The sequence below is a fragment of the Gopherus evgoodei genome, chromosome 4, assembly GCF_007399415.2.
Source record: "Gopherus evgoodei ecotype Sinaloan lineage chromosome 4, rGopEvg1_v1.p, whole genome shotgun sequence".
NCBI classification, from domain to species: domain Eukaryota; kingdom Metazoa; phylum Chordata; order Testudines; family Testudinidae; genus Gopherus; species Gopherus evgoodei.
The window spans coordinates 68,947,367-68,967,218 of record NC_044325.1 but is presented as its reverse complement, the minus strand read 5'-3'; the positions used below and the strand labels follow the sequence as shown (position 1 = coordinate 68,967,218).

The following is a 19,852-nucleotide window of genomic DNA, read 5'->3' as shown; positions in this document are numbered from 1 at the left end:
CTCTTCCCCCTCACCCAGAGGGTATGCAAAATCAGGCTTAGTAAATCTAACACAAAGAGATTTTCCCCCTGACTTCTTCCTCCCACCAATTCCCTGGTGAGCTGCAGACTCAATTCCCTGGAGTCCCCACTAAAGAAAAACTCCAACAGGTGTTAAAAAGAAAGTTTTATATAAAAAAGAAAGAAAAAGACATTAAAAATAGTCTCTGTATTAAGGTGACAATATACAGGGTCAGTTGCTTAAGAAAAAAAGTGAATAAACAGCCTTATTCCAAAAGAATACAATTTAACACATATCAGCAACTACACACATGTAAATACAAAAGAAAACAATATAAACCTATTGTCTTACTATCCTTGTACTTACAACTTAGAAACAGAAGATTAGAAAGCCAGGAGATAGAAAGATCACTCTCAGAGATGAGAAAAGGAACAGACCAAGAACAAAGGACTCACACCCAAAACTTCCCTCCACCCAGATCTGAAAAAGTCTTGTTTCCTGATTGGTCCTCTGGTCAGGTGTTTCAGGTTACTGTTGTTACCCTTTACAGGTAAAAGAACATTAACCCTTAGCTATCTGTTTATGACAGGGGCTCCTGACCAAAAGCGCCAGTGGGAAGGTAGAACTTTTTAAAATTGGGAAAGAAACTTTCCCTTTGTCTGTCTCTCTGGGCTGAAGGGACAGGGCAGCCATGCTATAAGCACCTAAGCCAGGTATGATTATAAGTCATCAGATCATGCCTAGAACTACTTCTCTGAACTCGTGTGTAAGTAGATCAGAATGTTTAGCTAGATGTGATTAGGATTATTTCTTTTATTTCTTATTGGTTTGTGGACTCCTCTGTGCTAACCCCAGATGCTTTTGTTTGCTTGTAACCTTTAAGCAAAACCCCCAAATACGCTATTTTGGGTGCTTGATTTTTGGAATTGCTCTTTTAAAATCTATCAAAAGTCTAAGTTCCAGATGTATTTTCTTTCTTTTTGTTTTTTAATAAAATTTACCTTTTTTAAGAACAGGATTGGATTTTTGGTGTGTAAGAGGTTTGTGCATGTTGTTTGATTAACTGGTAGCCACAGCTAATTTCCTTTGTTTCCTTTTGGAATTCCCAAATCTCCTTTCTGGGTTCAAAGGGGGTTTTGTTGCATTTGTATGGTGGCAGCATTTACCAAGCCAAGGTCAGAGAAAAGTTGAATACAATAAAGTGTGGGAGTTTAATACAAGCCTAGAGTGACAAGTATTATTTTTTAAAATCCTTGTGGGCCCCACTTCTGCACTTGGAGTGACAGAGTTAGGATTCAGCCTTGACAACTTCCCTTTTTGTTAAAGGAGACTACCAGCTAGTGACTAGAGGAGGAGTCTGGGGTATCAGGAGACCTGGTTCTATTCGGTGTGAGACCTTGGGCAAGTCACTTCATTTCAGTTTCCACGCATGTAAAATAGGTTTAACATCCAACTCTGGAAAGTGTTTTGAGAGCATCTGAAAATATCTACAAATAACTGCAAGTTGTTATGTTTCATTTGTTATTGTATATCATGCTAGTAGAAACAGAATCAATTATGCACATTAACTGTATATTCAAAATGAGATGCAGATTTCTTATGGGAGAAAAATGATCTGTCATCTTTAAGCAGTGGCAATCAAGGAATAGTCTGATCTCCTTCCAGATGAGGGAGACAGGGTCCCTATGAATAACAGTTGTAACACTTAATACTTTTTACCTTCAAACCACATCATCACTAACATTCCTTACAACACCTACGTGAGGTGGGTCAATACTATTACTGGTGCTATTACAGATGGGCAAACTAGAGACAAAGTTACTTGTTGAAGACCACAGAAAATCCTTCTCAGATGCAGTCTTAGGTCCCTGGGAGTTTCTGGTTGTCAGCCTTCTGCTTAGACTACTAGACCATGCCTTTTTTTAATCATAGAAGGATGGTTGTCTAAAAGAAGGTTGTTTTTTAAGAAAAGATATAATTGGGGGAGCCAAGTGTTTGAATGGGAAAGAGAACATACAGAAAACAACTGCCTCACATGGGATTTTATAGTGGTGCTGGGTATGACTCATGGGGCATGCAGAAAGAAATCTTGAGTCAGATTTCTCTTAGGAAGCTCATAGGGAGCAACAACACATTGTGGAAATATTTCTGGGGGTAACAGAGAACCAGAAGTCCCCACCCCATTGTGATACTAGTGTCATCAGTAAGGAAAAAGGGAGTGGGCCTACAGTGGTTTCTTTTCCCACTCGCTCACCCCAACATAGCTGGAAAGAGAGAGAGGGAGAGAGAGAGAACACCTCCACACACAGATGGGTGCTGCATCCATAGTCTGGTGGTACACCAGACATCTTGTTTCTTTGCAAAAGGATCCAATCAAATGTAGGAAATTCAAATTTCAGGCTGGCTCCCAATCCCTAAATAATCTCTGATGTGGTGTGCATACCAGAAAGGGTCAGTTCTCTCAGAATGATCTTTTAAATCCAACTGATGCATGTTTCCTGGAGGGCCATTTTGGGGTGTTATGTTTTTGATTGACTTAGCTTTAATCTGTCCTTGGTGCTTCCCTCTCTGCTCCCCACACTGTTCTTCTGTCTTCATTAGTTATTTCCCTCTCTCATTCTTCTTATCGCAGCTGCTCTTGCTACCCTTGTCTTTTCTGCCAATGCTCCAAGACATCTATCTATAGCTTCAGCAATGCCACATCTCTCCCCAACTTCCATCTGCCTGGTTCTCCTTTATTTACTGTTGATATGACCTTGCCTTCCCCCTCTAATTGAAGTATTGGAAAAGTGATATGCTGCCAGTACTTCCATTTTAGCTTGTGATGAAACCCCCAGTCCCAGGGTTGGATGTGCTCAAAAGGTAGGCACAAGGGAATTGGGAGTCTATTCATTTGTTTCAAATATAAACAAAAATACTTTCTTCACAACCCAGGGAGGAGGCACTTGACAAACAAGTTAATAGTAAGTGCTCTTGCTGGAAATGTTTATACTTTGTTCCTGAAAAAATATGGATATCTTGACGGTTTACCAGAGTGTTCAGTTTATATATTTTGAAATGATTAGGGAGGGGCTATCGGTGATAATCTGCTATAGTGTTTTGAAAATAATTTCTTTGTAGTGCATTTCTATGGCCATAAGAATTGCTCTTCTGTTTTTATGAGTGTTTGGGATTATCCCTCTCTGACACAGAAGATTTCAGTATCCAGACTGGGGGTAAACTCCATCAGAGGGAAATCACTCCAAGCTTCCCTTCAGTTTAATGGGGAGATGTTAATGAGGGGCTCTGCAAGGACTCTCCAGCACATACCTGCTTCAGTGTGGCTCTCTCCATCTGCTCCATCAGCCCTCTTTTCAACAGCACATATGTCCTGCTGTAGTGGTTATTTCAAGAGGGAGCAAGCACAGCCGGACAGTGTTGTCAGAACCTTGTCATTCACGAGTGTGTGCTTTCACCTCTGTGAGTTTGGTCCATTTTTATAATTTTATAGGAAAGCATCTTAGTTAACCATGAAACCTCCATGTTACATACATGATATTGCATATATGAGAGGTAGCATGGGCCAATGGATAGAGCACTGAAATGGGACTCAAGAGCCCAGGGCCTGGTTCTTCTATTAGTTTGCAGTGTGACTCCGGGAGAAGTCACGTTACCCATCTGTGCCTCTGTTTTCCTGTTCAGGCATTGCCTATCCTGTCAATCTAAACTATAAACAAGGGGTGCCAAACTCTGTTGGAGGAAAGGGCTGGATTTCATGTTTGTTTATGGTTGTCGACTTGGGTATGTAAATTCAGGATGTCAAATTCCTTTCAGCCACAGGGGAAGACCCCACTAATATCCATGGGAGGTTTGCACAGAGATAAAGGAGAGAGCCTTTATATAATAAATACTTTTTTCTTTTTCTTTTTTTCCCCCTTTGCAACAACTCCCAAATCCCACTCTCTGAGGGCTTCATTACCACCTCCATCCCCTGTTCCATCTGCTTTAAATGATCAGGAATGCAATAGATAATGTTGACAGTCAAGGGTCATCATTAGTCCTCAGAACTGGCACATCAATCAGATTAATAGGGGGCAAAAGAGTTTGTGGCTCTTACTCATTGTTTCAGGCTGTCTGCTGACTCAGGAAGACATCATGTTATCAGTTTACAGTTGGTTCAGATTTGGAAAGTTATCGCTGCAGGCATGAAGATTAGAAATTTATGTTTTAAATAAAACTAAAGCTGAGATTTTGCATAATCTTAAATCATGCTGGCCACAAAACTACATGATGTGAGCAGGATGCCTGATACACCTGCTATAAACTCTTTGGGGAAGGGACTGTTATTCTCCTATGTGTTATTTTACATTGCCTACCAGTATACAAATCTTGGTTGGCACCTCTAGGTGCTAATGTAATATAAAGAGAATATAAAGATACAGATTCCCTTCTGTCAAGTGGCATTCTAGAGAGATTTATGGCAGCAGATGTGAAACATCAATTTAGAGTTAATGGAAACTAATTGAATTCAAATTAACTAATTTTTTTCCTTGTCCTTTCCCTCCTATCACTTTAACTAATTACCCAATGAATTGGGTGTAAATATTTCACCCAACCAGGTAGACTTTTTCTGGTAGATAATTATCAGTTCAGCAACTCACATAGCTGTAGAAGTTTTCAAGCAGATGAACAGTAGAGAGTTTTAGATATGCATGTTACTCAGTACAGTGAAATAGGGTATGTTTTAATGACATCAAACTGCTTTTTACGCTAGATTTGCACAACTGTGGTCACTATGAGCTCCCAGTCTCTCACATTTGGACGGGAGCATGACATCTCAGACACAGGCAGTTTTTTAAATATAAAAATGATACAAAACCAGTTATTCCTATTAATTATCATATGACATATTATTGCAGTCAGGAGATCCTGATGGATTTTTGTGTGGGTATTCAATGAATATGTTCCATTTTATGGGCTGAAATTTGTGCTCATTACCTAGGCAAAACGTCCCATTGAAATCAAACATGCTAGAATTGTCCTGTTCATCACTTCCATTATGTTGATTGACTTCAGAGGAAGTTTTATGGAAGTGCTGAACTGGACCTCAAATCTGCAGCTGTTTTGCTTGGAAAATCCTACATGCATTTAATGAGAATATTTAGGTACCTTTGCAGAATATCTTCTCTGAATTCTCCTTTTTTCTCACTCTACCCCTCCCTACAAAATGTGTGGTTTACTGTGACTCTGATGATGTAGTATATTGCTCTCTTTCTACCTGCTTAGGTAGAAGATTGCCTTGTGGGACTAGAAGATGGCTCTGATGTTACAGCTGTCGTACTTTTGATTGACTAGGTACTTTAGAAAGCATATTGAAGAGCCCTGTTAATATTCATGCTGATTAGTTCTGACTGATTTAGCATTTTCTTATAGGGATTCCTATTAACAATATCCTGCATTAGGATGTTGGTATTGTTGGTTGTCAACACCTGTTGTCTCACTTCAAAATCCAGCATCAGGCAAGATTAATAGCTTGGTTGTAGATAAACTAGTGTTTGCATCTCAAGGCTACTGTACATATTGGTTATCATAGTTTAAGTGACGTTGGAGAACTTGATGTAACATAAAGGAACCATTTGTTCTTTACAGTTGATGATCCTCCTGTTCTTCCGAGGAGGTTCCAGGAACCCAGTCAGATAAGAGAGGGATTAAATAACCTCTTACACCAGCCAAGTACATTTTGTCTAGTGCTGCCTGTCTGCTCTAGTCAGATTATTTTTCAGGGAAGAGTGGAGCTGGGTGTAAGCAAAAAAGAAGGAAATATGTAATGGAAAAATATCAGTAGTAGGGACGTGTGCCAATCCCCCTCCCCCAAAATCTTATCCTACAAGAATCTGTTAGCACATTTATTAACGTTTTAATTTGCCACTAAACATTGTTTTAAAAAAATCTTTTAAATGATCTTCATACCAAGAGCAAAATGTTGAATATTATTGGCTCGCAGTGTGTGTGGGAAAACCAGAAAGAAACTCATTTAGGTAACAGGTCAGACAAAAAACTCTAGAGGATGTGAAGCAGTATAGTGTCAAATGTAAAATATGTGTCTAGATTTTTGCTTTTGATTGCTTTGTGGCTAATGTCAGAAAAGTGGTTTCTGTGAGTGAGTTAGTGGCCTCAATCCAGTCCTGAGCGAATATATGCCCACAATTCAAAATCCAACATCAAAATGGGCACCCTTTTAGCCAATCTCAGCAGAGTGCCTATAGCAGGGTAGGCAAACTACCACCCGCAGGCCGGCTCCGACCCCTCAGGGCTTTGGATCCGACCCACGGGATTGCTACGGGCCCTGTGCCACTCTCAGCAGCGGCCGGCCCACCATCTCTGCGGCCTCCAGGCTCTTGCCTCCAGGCACCACCCCCCGCAGATCCCATTGGCCGGGAACAGGGAACCACGGTGAATGGGAGCTTTGGAGGAGGTACCTGGAGGCACAACGAGGGCAGCGCATGCGGAGCCCTCTGCCCGCCCCCCTTCCCCAGGGGTCGCAGCACTCCCTGGAGCAGTGTGAGGCCAGGGTCAGGGCAGGCATGAAGGGAGCCTGCCCTGGCCCCAGTGTGCCACTGCCACCCCGGAGCCTGAACTCCTCCTGCAGCCCAACCCCCAACTCCCTGCCTTAAGCCCCCTGCCTGCACTGTGCACCCCTCCTGCAGCCCAACTCCCTGCCTTGAGCCCCCTCATATAGCCCGCACCGCTCCTGCACCCCAACTCCCTGCCCTGATCCCCCTCCTACACCTCAACCCCCTGCCTTCAGCCCCCTCATACAGCCTGCACCCCTCCTCTGCCCCAACCCCTTGTCCTGAACCCCTTCCTGCCCCACCCCGTACTCCCTCCCGCACTCCAACCCCCTGCCCCGGCCATGCATACAATTTCCCCACCCAGATGTGGCCCTTGGCCCAAAAATTTTGCCCACCCCTGCCCTATGGATTGGCTAACCTAAGCAGAACAAAGTGCTCTGATTACTAGTGATGGTCCCTCCAGACCAAGAGCCCACAGGTCATAATTAAAATTGTAATTTTGCCCCCTTCACAGAATGAGTTTAACAATCCTGCACAGAGATGCTGTTGAGAGCAGTTATTAAAATTCTGTTCTACTCAAGAAAAATAACTCTAAGATGGCATCAAGAGGCTCGAAGATTGAAATGGATTCCTTGAAAAGACAAATATACTTTGTTTGCCTGTGTGTTTTTAATATTTTTTCCTCACGGCCTGCCTTGTACTTCAACCTAGGATCTGAAAGTCAAACTTGGATTTTTCTGCATTGCCATCACCGCCATCACTAAAGATTCTGCAATCTGAATTCTGTTAATAATTGTGTTTAATGATACATAAGCCAGAAGAGAATCCAGTTTGTTGGCTTGTAGCTATATTAGGACTGGGAGGAGAAAAACATAGTAAAATATTTTTGGTCGCGGAAGTATCATTGTTTTATGTTTGTACAATACCTAGCATAATGGGGTCCTGGTCCATGACTAGGGCTCCTAGGTGCTATAGAATTACAAATAAATAATAATAAATATTTTATTTAGATTTAGAATAAATAAAAGGATGAATACACAAACTCTAAGAATCTTTCCAATTATTTATTACACAAACAAAGCACAATGCAACGAGCTCCTCCCTTCTACCAAGCAGCACCACATAATCAAATACCAATGTGGTTTTTTGTACCTCAGTCTACTTACATCTCTTCAAAGTCCAGGTGAAACAAATGGTCCCTGAATTCATCTAGAGAACAGATGTATTGCTTAAGAAGACTCTCTTATTTTTACACAGCCACTTATCTGATGTTAGCCACAAAGAAGTCAAAAGCAAAAGTGATACAAATCTAGAAGTATGTTTTGCATTTGATATACTGTACTGTTTTGCATTCTCTAGAGTTTTTTTTGTCTGACCAGTTAGCTAAATAGGTTTCATTCTGTTATGTCGCTCACAGTGTGAACCAATACTATGGTCTTGAGGTAGCTACAATTTTCAGTCATTACCTACGTTGGCTGGCTATGAACCAATGAACTAGAGGTGATAGTCTCATACTCCATTATCCATCCCCTGTGTCATCTTGTCCCTAATTCTACCATAGCTTGAATTTATTATAGATAATTTTTCTCCATACACTCCCTGGTTTTCATTTTAAAAATAAATACCATTTTTATTTTCTGTCAAAACATTGTTACCTTTCCTATTGCTTCTCCAACTCTCTATATAAACAAGTAACAACATGTAATCTTTAGCACAGACTGGGTGTCACATCTGTCAACATTTTCTGTTACATACCTAAAGCATCTCTAAATCCAGCTTTTTTCTATTGTACTGAGGCCAAATAAAATAATTGTATTTAAAAAACAATAAGTTGCAATTGGTAGATGATGAAAAGCCTGTTTGTAAAAGCACATAGAATGCAAGTTTATTTGCCAGCATATTCTCTCAGAGCAGTTATGATTTACTAAACTGAAAAATTCTTGGGTTTAGTTTTAGAGTTACATAAAGCAAACAACTAAAGTCAATTGCACATTTATGTATTGCTCACAAAGCTTACAATCCATTTTTAATAAAGTAAGAGTATATCAGATCTAAGCTGACTGTTAAATTTAATACAGTTAAAGATGATTACTTCTATTAACATTATTTAGAAGGCTAAAGTTATACATCATAGGAAGCATGAAGGAAAAAGGGGGAATAGGCAGTAATAAGAAGACTTTATTTTTATTCAACCTCCCCCCCCTTTTTTTTTTGACCATTCATTGAAACCTGAGACTGAAACATTGGCTAATTATTTTTACATCTGCATAGGTTAAATTTATAGAGTTCACCTGCCTATATGTAAATCTGTAGTCCAGGTGCTTATCTCTCTTGGTGGTGTGCTCTAAAACCAAGTAAAACAGAAACAGTCTGATTAGAGAAAAATGTTTTTCTTCTCATTTCAAAGTGACTTTTGACCTTACTGTGATAATACCACAGTCTCTGCAGAGTTGAGTCTGATTATTAATGGAAGGGATAACCTGTAATTTCTTTAAAATGTATGCAAGTATGGTAGGCTTGAGTTACATAGGCGATGGATGAACTGAACCTTTCTTATCATGTAAAGAACAGATTTCTGTTAGCTTAAACTGTGTTTGCAGTATTAAAGCAGGAAAATATTAATCGTGCTGAAACAAAAAATTGAGGAAAACTGTGTGACTTACAAAATTTTATCCTCTTGTTGATTTTTTTAAGAGTAACTTACCTTACAATAATATCCAAAATCTTTTAAACCAAATATAACATTATTTGTAAGGCCATTTATGCTTTGCTTGGTTGCAAATATGGTGTATTAAGATAGCTACTATTAAGAGGATATTTCACTTAGCAAAAAGTTATCTTTCTCCTCCATCTAGATACCATATACCTCTGGAGTGCTGGGGATTCTCCACTTTTCTGTCGTGATGGCTGGCCTTTCATCCAAAGAAGGCTGGATTGGCACTTCCATTAGTGTATCAATACTTTTACTGTGTCAGCTGGAATAGTCACTGCAGAGTGAAATGAGGCACTTCAGCTGGGTGCCTTAAATACAATGCCAGTGTAGCACTCCCAACCTCTTCTAGTGAAGGGAGCGAGAAATGAGACCTGGGAATTGAATTGAGCCTGGTCACTAACATGCAAGTAAGGCAGAGCTCCAATCAACAGCTGGTGATCTTTTTAGCTTTCATTTAACTTGTACAGTTTATGCATGTGTAAACAGCACAAATGGAACAGGCCTTAGTAGGAACCAAGCACTGTCATGCTTTTCATCTTGAACAGCAGCTCTGAGTACAATTTCTCTCTTTCCCTTTATGTTCTCTCTTTCCTCCTTTTTGCGTCAATGGAAAAAGAAAACTATCTAATAAATCAAAAACAGTTTTCAACTAAGTGCATCAAATGAGGCAAAGGAAAGAAAGCATTACTCTGCAGATCTACTAGGAGCTGTTCAGCAGTGCTTTGGCTGAATTCACTTTGCCACTACCATGACCCTCCTAGAACTCAGTAGCCTATTACTATAAATTAAATGAGACTTCTTTTTTAACTTCCTTTCTTTTCTTGTTGAACTGTACTAGACAAAACATGGCAGAAAACAATCCTGAACTGGCATAATGGAAAACTAGGTGAACTCTCATTCCTCTGATGATGGTGTGTGCATTTTGCGAACATGCCCTCAAGAAAACCTCTCACTAGCATATCTTTTTTTTTTTTTTTTTTAAGAGTAGAAGGATACTAAAGACCTGTCTGAAAAATCAGAAAATATGGCCATTTAAGGTTAAGGATGAAAATTGTGATGTCTGAATAAGATGAAGCACAACTGAGTAACACTGCAGGAGGCTGTTTGACTAGATATCAGAAATATCATCTGTAAAGTGTGCACTGTCAGTTTAAAATTAATATATTTTTTAAAAAGAAAAAACAAAAAAACCTATGATCTTGATTTGCGATATATCAATGGAGCGCATCTGTGCTCTTATGTCTTGAAGATGGAGCTGGGGAGTCAGGAGACACGAGGACCATTCTCAACTCTACTTTGAGTGATCTTCAGAAAGTCACTTAACCTTTCTGCCTAAATTTCCCAATCCATAAAATTGGGAAAATAATACCCAAATGCTTTGTGGTTTAAAGTACTTAGAAATCTATGGATAAGAAGTGCTATAAAAGTGTAAAATATATTAGCATCTTATTTAAAGTGAAATAATTTTAAAACTGATACTTTTTACCATCTATTCTATTTCAGATATTTTTTGCATTTAATCATTTTCGATAGAGAAATTAGTTTCATTTTCAGGTTCTCATGCACTTGAACAATATTGCAGGGCTGGGTTTCCAACAATGTATAGAAATAGGTAATGCTATGTGGAATGAAAAACAATTGGTAGAAACATTTCTGTTTATCTTTGTTTTTGTGTTTTTTTTAAAAGCATTAAAATATCTAACTCTTGTGCATGAATTGACCTAAGTGTCTCTACAATTGAGTATTTCCATATTTTTAGGTTTAAGCTAAAATCTTAATGTTGAACTACAAAATGTGTGTGCTTGTGCACATGATGCAAGAATGAGGGTTGTTGGTGGAGGAAGAAAAATATTTTGAACCCACTTCAGCAATAAAAAAAGACGATAGTCTTCCTTGGCCCTTGTCCATGAAGAAATCTCTCAACTGATATAGCTAGCCACTCCTGGCTCCTTTGAAGTATGTGGTGTTCTAAGTTGGGCTCAGGGGTTCTCCTGGGTGGGATGGAGCAGGGCTGGTAGGTGGTGGGTCAAGATGATCCTGGCCAGATGGAGTAGCTTCTTGGGAGCTGTTATTTGACAATGTAATTTAGAGCAATTTGGGGGCTGCTCTAACATTTGCTGGAGTGGTATAGCCCTTGGCAGCCTCCAGGAATAGGGGAAAGAGGTGTGGAAAAGTGGTGAAAACCATCTCTTTCTCTCCTCAGATTCAATGACTGCTGCTCTGGATCAACCAAAAATGTGGGATCCCAAAACTTGGAAGAGGCAATGGTAGGCAAATTATATTGGTAGGTGTTTGGGGGAGTTTGTAGATAGTACACCTTAGTTTTGCTAGTGTAGAAGAAATTGATTGGAGGCCCTTGCTACAGGAGAATATAAGTGTTAAGCTTCAGGGAGGGCAGGGTTCTGCTGTGTAGGCTTTTGTCATGGAAGTACTAGAGGCTTGAACAGCTTAGGGTAGGTCAGAAATTCTTGTCATAGGAGAGATGTGAGAGGATGTTGCAGTTGGTGGGAGGCAGTTCTAGTGTAAGCATGGAAAAAGATACTTTCACAAATCCACAAGAAGTCTATAAGTGCTGGACATTGGGTCTTGAAATGTGTATATCATAGACTCCTTTCCCAGATGCCTTGATAATGCGTGTTCACATTTAAATCTTGTTATACTCTTTGCCTCAATGTCTTATTGCTCTGATTTACACAGGTTAAGTATCTGTTTGGCTAACAAAATAACTTTGTCAGTTTTAAATTTGTTGCCTTTTGAATTTAATTGCATGTGTCTTTATTTTATTACACAAAGGAATAAACTGGAGTGCCTGGCTGACCTTCCCTAGTGTATTCATTCTTTGATGTATTACTATCATGTCACTTTTTATTTACTTCCTCTCTAACCTAAATAGTCTTAACTTTTTAAATCTCTCATGTGGAAGTGAAGGTATACTGAAGACCCCCTGACTGGTCTTGATGGATATCTTTTAAATATATCATGTTTTTAGCATATTCAGCAGGGCTGGCTGAAAAATGTTATACAAAATATTATCTTGTTGAAAACTGGGGTTTCATTGATGTTTGTGTGATATCAGTCTTTTCATGCAGAAAATTCCCATGGGGGAAATCAAACTGAACCATTTCATTTTGGTTTCTTGACCCAAAACAAAACACTGCATGTTGATGCGACATGGAATCTCTGAATCTGCCTGAGTTGCCTCATAGGAGTTGTAGTTTGGGGTTCCCCATGCCTTTATTAGGCACTGTGGCAATTCAACCACAAGGAGAGACCAACATGTATCATGGGGGATGTGGTCCAGTCAGGAGCTGGGCCCCCTAGGGGTATGTTGTCATGGGGATAAAAAACCTGCAGATAGCATGGGTCAACTGACTTGACTCAGGCTCTGGGACTGAAAAATTGCAGTGTAGATGTTTGGACTTGGGCTGTGAGGGTGGAGGATCCCAGAGATCAGATTTCAGCTGACTTGGGCCTGCTGTGGGTTTTTTATCCCTGTATAGATGTACCCGAGGGGAGAATGAAGGACTTGGAACTACAACTCCCATAAGACAGCATGACAGCTCAGATTAATACTGACAAAAAACCAAAATAATTTTTTTGAGAATCTCTAAATGTTCCTGTCCCGGTTTCAGGGTAACTGCACCTCTGACTCGTCTGTTGTCTGCTCAAAGGATGCTGTCCTTCGATTTCAGGCTTCTAGCAACTACCTCTCTATGGGCTGTGACTTGTGTCCCTCTCCCTCTATGCCATGGGGCATTTAGGCTTGCAGTCCCCCTGAACTTTACTGTGATTATCCGAGAAGGTCAGACCTTAGCTCAGATCCTAGTTTTGCTCTCTCCCACGGGTTAAAATAGTTGTTTACCAGAGATCTGATAGCCTTCATAAAGCAAAGTACATTTATTGGACAAATGCCTTACAGAGAAACTGCATCATAAAACAATAAACAATCTATAAGCTTACATAATTTTACCAGTGTTACCCATCTTCCACATGGAGATTTTCACAGGTTCCAGTCCTTCAAACCCTTCAGCAGGGTTTGTCCCCTTGGTTAAAATTAACATCAGTTTGTGAATTTTGGGGAATTTTGTTGGATCAAAATGAAGGCCTTCTGGCAGTTCAAACTCTCACTTTTATATAGTTTGAGGCCATCGTTGCCCAGGCCTCCTGAAACAATCAATGCCTTTTTCTCCTGGGCATAAACCTTCAAAGAGAGGATATCTGCATAACTGGTGCTGGACTTTTTATTAATCACCCTTTAGTGATTCCAGATTCCACAGGGGATCCACCCAGTGAACCCAGAACACACAAATATAGTGTGTATTGATACACAGGTCTCTGAATATTCCACAGGCCAGATTATCTGCCCCATCTCAATATCATAGTCTTCTAAGTTTTCATGCTTCCAAGGTCTGGCTCACAAAGAAGAGGCAGATGAGACAGATAAGATGGGTGAGGTAATATCTGTTATTGGATCAACTACTTTTGATGGAAGGGACAAACTTTCAAGATTCACAAAGCTCTTCATCAGGTCTGGGGAAGGTAACCAGAGTGTCTAAGCTAAATACAAAGTGGGATAGATTGTTAAACATAAAGGGTTCACCCATGTTGTAGGAGACCACTGAAAATGAACACCTCTGGAGCTGTAGGACAAAGGAGGGTGTAGTGGGCAGCAGAGTGTTTTACAAATTGTTCCAATGAGCCACAAAACTAGTGTCTCTGTTAAGTCCATGGTTTGTAGTTTCCAGCAGAGTTCTGAATTTAAGTTCACAGGCTTGTCTTTTGAAGGTGTCATGCAGGTTTCTTTTGAGGACAAGGACAGGGAGGTCAGATATTGAATGATCACTTTGTGAAGTGTTTGCCCATGGGTAATGAGGTGTTTTTGTCTTTTATCATTTTTCTGTGTGAATTCATTCGAGAGCATACTGCTTTTTTGGTTTCACCCACCTAGTTGTTGTGGGGGCACTGGATGGACAGATGCGGTACACTGCATGTGTAGGACCCATCGCTTTTGAGGGGGAGTATTTATAATTGTATCAGTGAAGACCTGTCTGCAGGCTTTGCATCTGTTGTTAGGGACGGATTTGGTACCGCTTTGAGTTGTGTCCTAGTCTGTTGGGGAGCTTGCTTCTGATGATGAGCTTTATGCAGGATGGTTTGAAGGCCGGAAGAGGGAGGTTCAGGAAAGATTTCTTTCAGGATGTGTTCCCCATTGAGTACGTATAGGTTATAATTGTTTGATAATATCATGTAGGGATTCCAGTGTGGGGTGGCAGGTGAGAACTAGGGGTATGTGATCAGTGGTTGCCCCCCCCTCAACCCTGTTTTGAAGCTAGTTCTCTCTGGGTGTTTGGATGACTCTTTCTATGATGCACAATCTCCTCCTCTGGTGGAGTGTCCTCATTTGATGAAGAGATTTTAAGTGTATCCCGGACTTTCCCTTTGGAGCATATTCTAAACTATTGGAATGCTGATAACATTTATAAAGTTGATGCAACCATCTCAAATATATGCCTGCATTTGTCATATCTGTAACAATTTCCTTTAGATTAAAAATGTTACAGTGAAATGTGTCCATGTTTCCAAACTGAACTTCTCATTCTGTGGAAAGTTAAAATATTTTTCCTTTTTTTTTTAATGAAAATATGTTGAAACACTGGAATTTCTGGGGAATGGAAATTCTGTTTTTCAGTCAGCTCTAATATTAAAGTCAAGAACAGATAAGTGTGAGCCATTGTGCTTATTATTTGTGGCTCATGACACACTCCCACAAGTGCCTAATCCATCTGGGGCAGTGATGTCAAACCTCTGGGTCTTTAGGACAGCTTTGTTAAGTACAAAGTTTTGTATATGACTATGAAGTTAAATTTCCTCTCTGAATTACACTCTGCAATTTTTAAACTGATATGTTAGAATCAAGCCTGTCACTATGGAGAGGAGGCATCACCTCTCCTGTTGCCTCCTACTGCTTCCTCTGCAGGCTCAGAAGCAGCTTGGGTATGAGCTGGGAGAACTCTGAGTAGTTGCTGTCTTTTTCTGGCTGTTCAATAGTTTCATGTGGGCTGCATCACGAGGGGGCAGGGGGAGGGGGAGAAGAGAATAATGCTGCTTGCTCCATTACCTACTTCCCTGCTGAGCTATGGGAGCTACAGGGAGGAAAGGAAAGGAGACTCTCCTTCGCAGTGATGCATTCAGGAATCTTGACAATGGGTAGGCTGCTGGTGCGCTGAAACCACATACTATTATGCTGACTAATATTGTCTCACTGTTTCCTTGTGCTCCCTGGTCTCCAGTATCCATCTGTTGTCACTTGTCTTATATTTAGATTCTAAGCTCTTTGGGGCAGGGACTTGTCTGTTTCTACCCCTGAGCACAATGGGTTCATGGTTCATGACTAAGGCTTCTATGTGCCACAATAATACAAATAATAAATAATAGACTGATGACCTCTTACTAAGCCTAAGGGAGTGTGTAGGAAAGGATGGCTCCCCTCCCCTCCACAGCCACACAGAGCAGTCCAGGAAAGGAGAAGACATTTAAAACCAACAACCAGTTATACTTCCTAGTTTTGGGCTTTAGCCCAGGTTAGAGAAGTGTAGGGGCTGCTGTAACTTGTATCATCTGGGAACAATTCCCTATGGACCACCCACCAGTGAGGGATGGCTGGAACAAAGTGCACTTCCTCTTCCTGCCCTGCCCACTCCACGCCCACTACATCAGAGGCTGCAGCAGAGCAGGTATAGGAACTGCCTCTGCCAACTCTGCACCTTCTGCCCCATGCTAATGAACTCCCCAACAGGAGACTTGCAGGTGTCTTCCACTCCTTTGTGCTGCCTCAGATTCTGCTCTAAAATATTGACTGTGCCCCCTTGATCTATTTTAAGTAAAATGTTTGGCTGCTCAAAGGTGTCTCTGTATAGAGAGAGCACCAGTCACTGAATTGTCTAGGTAATATCTAGTAATTTGTATGTTTAGGAACTGTAGATGCTGACATTTACAGCTAGCTCACACTAGACTGATGCCTGGATATGTTAAAACTAATTCATAAACCCCATGCCTTGATCAAAGCCATTGTGGAGGTAATACTGAAACCATTAAGGTAACTAAGACAGTTGGTGAGACAACCTACCCCAGCAATGTCATTCCTCTGGAAATAGCACCAATGGATTTAAAAATTCAGTTTTCATTACTTATCTGTAAGAGAATGGTCTGTCCCTTTAAGGGCTGGGGGTCCTGGGGCCAGCCAGCACTGTTCATTTGTCAGACCCAGCAATTATAAAAGCCAGAATGTGGCTCAGTTGGGGAGGAGAGTTGGGAAAGGGAATCTGGATCCTGCAACTGGCCAGGGAGTAGAGGGAAAGGTGTAGAATTAAAGGTCTCTGGGCCCCTGTAGCCTCTGTTGCTATGGGGAAGAGCTTTTTTGTGTTATTTTGTGATTGTTTTTAAAAAAATGTGAATTAATCAGGCATTGAGGGAAGGGCGTGAAAGAGACTTGTCTGTGGTGTTAGTTCTTCCTGGGCTGGGGACAGACAGGCTAGCAGGCCTATGCTATTAAATTAAAGAGAACAAATCACAAGTGGAACAGGATGTTAGTGTGCTAAATGACCTGTAGGAATGGAAACTTCATGGTCTAAAAAATTCTTACTACGTAATAACTTATACTGCACACTTGGGGCCTGATCCAATGGCTGTTGAAGTCAATGGAAAGACTCTCATTGACTTTAGTGGTCAAAGAATCAGATCTTATAGCATGGGTTTTCAACCTGGATGTTGTGAATAGGCCCAGGGGGTAATGACTGCTCTTACCTTCTCTATGGGAGATAGGCCTCCAAACTATTGTCTGTTGTAACATGAGTTCACCCTATTGAATGCTTTGAGAACCACTGATGTAGGAGAAAAACATTAAGGCTGGGTTTTCAAAAGATCCAAAGTGACTTTCAATGGGACCTGTGTTCCAAAGACACTTAGTTGCTTTTGAAAATTTCAGCCGAAGTGCCTAATAAATCACATGTAGACTGGAGCTTTTAGTTTACAGACAAACCTATTATCCTTTGGGTTGACGTTGGCCTCCTCTGGGCAATAATGCCTCCTGTCACTTTTGCAGTCTTTATAGTTCATAACTAACAGGTTCATAACCAGTACAGATCCTGAGACTCAAACTGTGATCTTGACACTGAGGAAGCTGGATTGATGTTGATGTGCCATGCATCCATGACAATCAATCTATTGTTTCTACCAGTGAGATTCCCCCTTACGAACAGTAGCAATTTGACTTGTTCCTGTGAAATTCATTCAAGTGTATTCTTTCTCTGATTTTTGAATTTGATTTGGGATGTCTCAGGCACATACAGCATATAAGGAAAAGAAATAAATTCCTAAGAAGATACCCGTCAGTAATGTGGTATTTTGGGGGGGGTTTATTGTAAGGGGAGGAAGTTTTGTGCAAAACACTCATCTCCCCCTTTCTGAAAAGGGTCTTGCAATGTCATGCTGGAAATGGGGAAAGACAGCTATTTGATAAAGACAAATGTTTCTCTGTCTCACACATCCAAGCTATTCTGTGAGTGAGTGTGACAAATGTATGCAGGAATGAGATCAGAGCGCATTTCTCTGTCCCTTTCTCTCTTGTATATCTATCTTTGAATTTGGAATGTATCTTATCATCCTTCTGTGTGACTTGATGTTCCATTGTATTCTATTCTTGTCCTTGCAGTGTGAGTGACAACTGTTAAGCATGGCCCAAGGAGCCACTGATCAAAGTAATGTGGAAACTACTGACCCAGAGGAGAGTTCTCCAAATATGATTGTCTACAGAAAGGTAATGAATTTGGGTTTATTCATAAAAACTTTCTGTACCATCTGTGGAAGGATCCTATTGACCCTTTAAAAGTTAAATATATCTTTTATTCTATTTGAGAGCATGTATGTAACATTTCATAGGGCAGCAAATACTTATACTATAAGATTTGAGGGCTGACGTTGGTTTCTCTATTCTTGCAAGTATTACTTTTTTGTAACTGTAGGGTGACCAGATGTTCCAATTTTATAGGGAAAGTCCTGATTTTTGGGTCTTTTATATATGCTCCTATTACCCCCCTCCCCATCCCATTTTTTCACATTTGTTGTCTGGTCACCCTATGTAGATGTAATATATAAAAATATATAAAAATTTGCTATATGAAACATAATGACTAGACCAGGGGTCAGCAACCTTTCAGAAGTGGTGTGCTGAGTCTTCATTATTCACTCTGATTTAAGGTTTTGCGTGCCAGTAATACATTTTAACGTTTTTAGAAGGTCTCTCTCTATAAGTCTATAAACTACTGTTGTATGTAAAATAAACAAGTTTTAAAAAATATTTAATAAGCTTCATTTAAAATTAAATTAAAATGCAGATCTTATTAGTTTAGTGCAGTGGTTCCTAACCTGGGGTGCAGGCACCCCCTGGGGCAGGGCCAGTGCAAGGATATTTTGCACCCTAGGCGAAACTTCCACCTTGTACCTCTCGTCCCCCCCGCACATCGGTTCAATGAGGGGCAAATCCCAACGAGCCTTTATAGACCACAGGGACCAGCCTGCCCAGGGGCCAGCTGTGCCTAGGGGCTGCTCCCCAGACCAGGTTCCCCTTGAACTCCCCTGGAGGGTACAAAGCCCCCCCGCAAGCTCTCCCCACCCCACCCCGGTGGCCCCCACCCCGAGTCTAGTCACTGGCTTTGCCAGGCTTGGGCCGCTGCAGCAGCTCAGCAGGAAGGAGCCGCCTTCCGGAGGCACCAGAGAGCCAGTGGGTCCTGCTTGCGGCAGCAGTGAGCCCCAGCCATGGAGGAGCCAGTGCTGTGCATGGGGGGCAGTAGCCCTGCAAAGGCGGCAGCGCCGCTAGCAGGGAGCAGCTGCACTCCCCTACTCCTCCTGCCCAGGCTGCGGTCCGGTGCCCCCCCGGGGGCTCCTGCAGGCTGCATTGGATATATGTGGGCGCCGGCTCTCCCCTCGTCCAGAACTCCAGAACCCCACCCCCTACCTAAGCCTCCCTGCTCCTTGTCCCCTGATTGCCCCCTCCTGAGACCCCTCTACCCTAACTACCCCCTAGGACTCTACCTGTCCCTTGACTGCCCCAATCCTTATCCACACCTCCACCCCCAGACAGACCCCCGGGACTCCCATGCCCCATCCAACCACTCCCCGCCCTCTGACAGGACACCCAGAACTCCCGACCCATCCAACCCTCCCCCTGCTCCCTGACTGCCCCCCGGAACTCCTCTTACCAGGCCCATGCTGGTTAGATGCTGGCTCCACGTGGAGGCACAACATGCTGCCGGGCTGCTGTGCGCACAGCCCTCCCCCGCAGAGTGCTGAGGCAGCAAGGGGGGGGAACTGTGGGAGGGGCAGTGGCGGCTCACACTTCTGGGAGCCGCAAAATCCGAGCATGGTGAGTGGGGAGCTGGGGGACATGCCTGCCTGGGCTGTGGCCCCAGTGCCCCCCCGTTGGGGGGCTCCTGCAGCAGATGCATGCGGGCAGCGGTCCCCGTGCGCCCCCTGGGCTCCCTCCCCTCGCCATGCTCGGGCTCTGCGGCTCCCGGGAGTGTGAGCTGCCACT

At 41.9% G+C, this 19,852-nt stretch overlaps 1 protein-coding gene across 1 annotated transcript in view; it reads left to right on the top strand.

Annotated features, from left to right (window-relative positions):
* Nucleotides 1–19,852, top strand: part of RGS6 (regulator of G protein signaling 6) — a 482,257-nt gene that overhangs the window by 8,435 nt on the left and 453,970 nt on the right. Inside the window, exon 2 of the mRNA XM_030559656.1 lies at nt 17,975–18,079. Coding sequence (XP_030415516.1) covers nt 17,996–18,079 — 84 coding nt within the window. The 5' untranslated portion in view covers nt 17,975–17,995. The remainder of the gene's footprint in view (nt 1–17,974; nt 18,080–19,852) is intronic.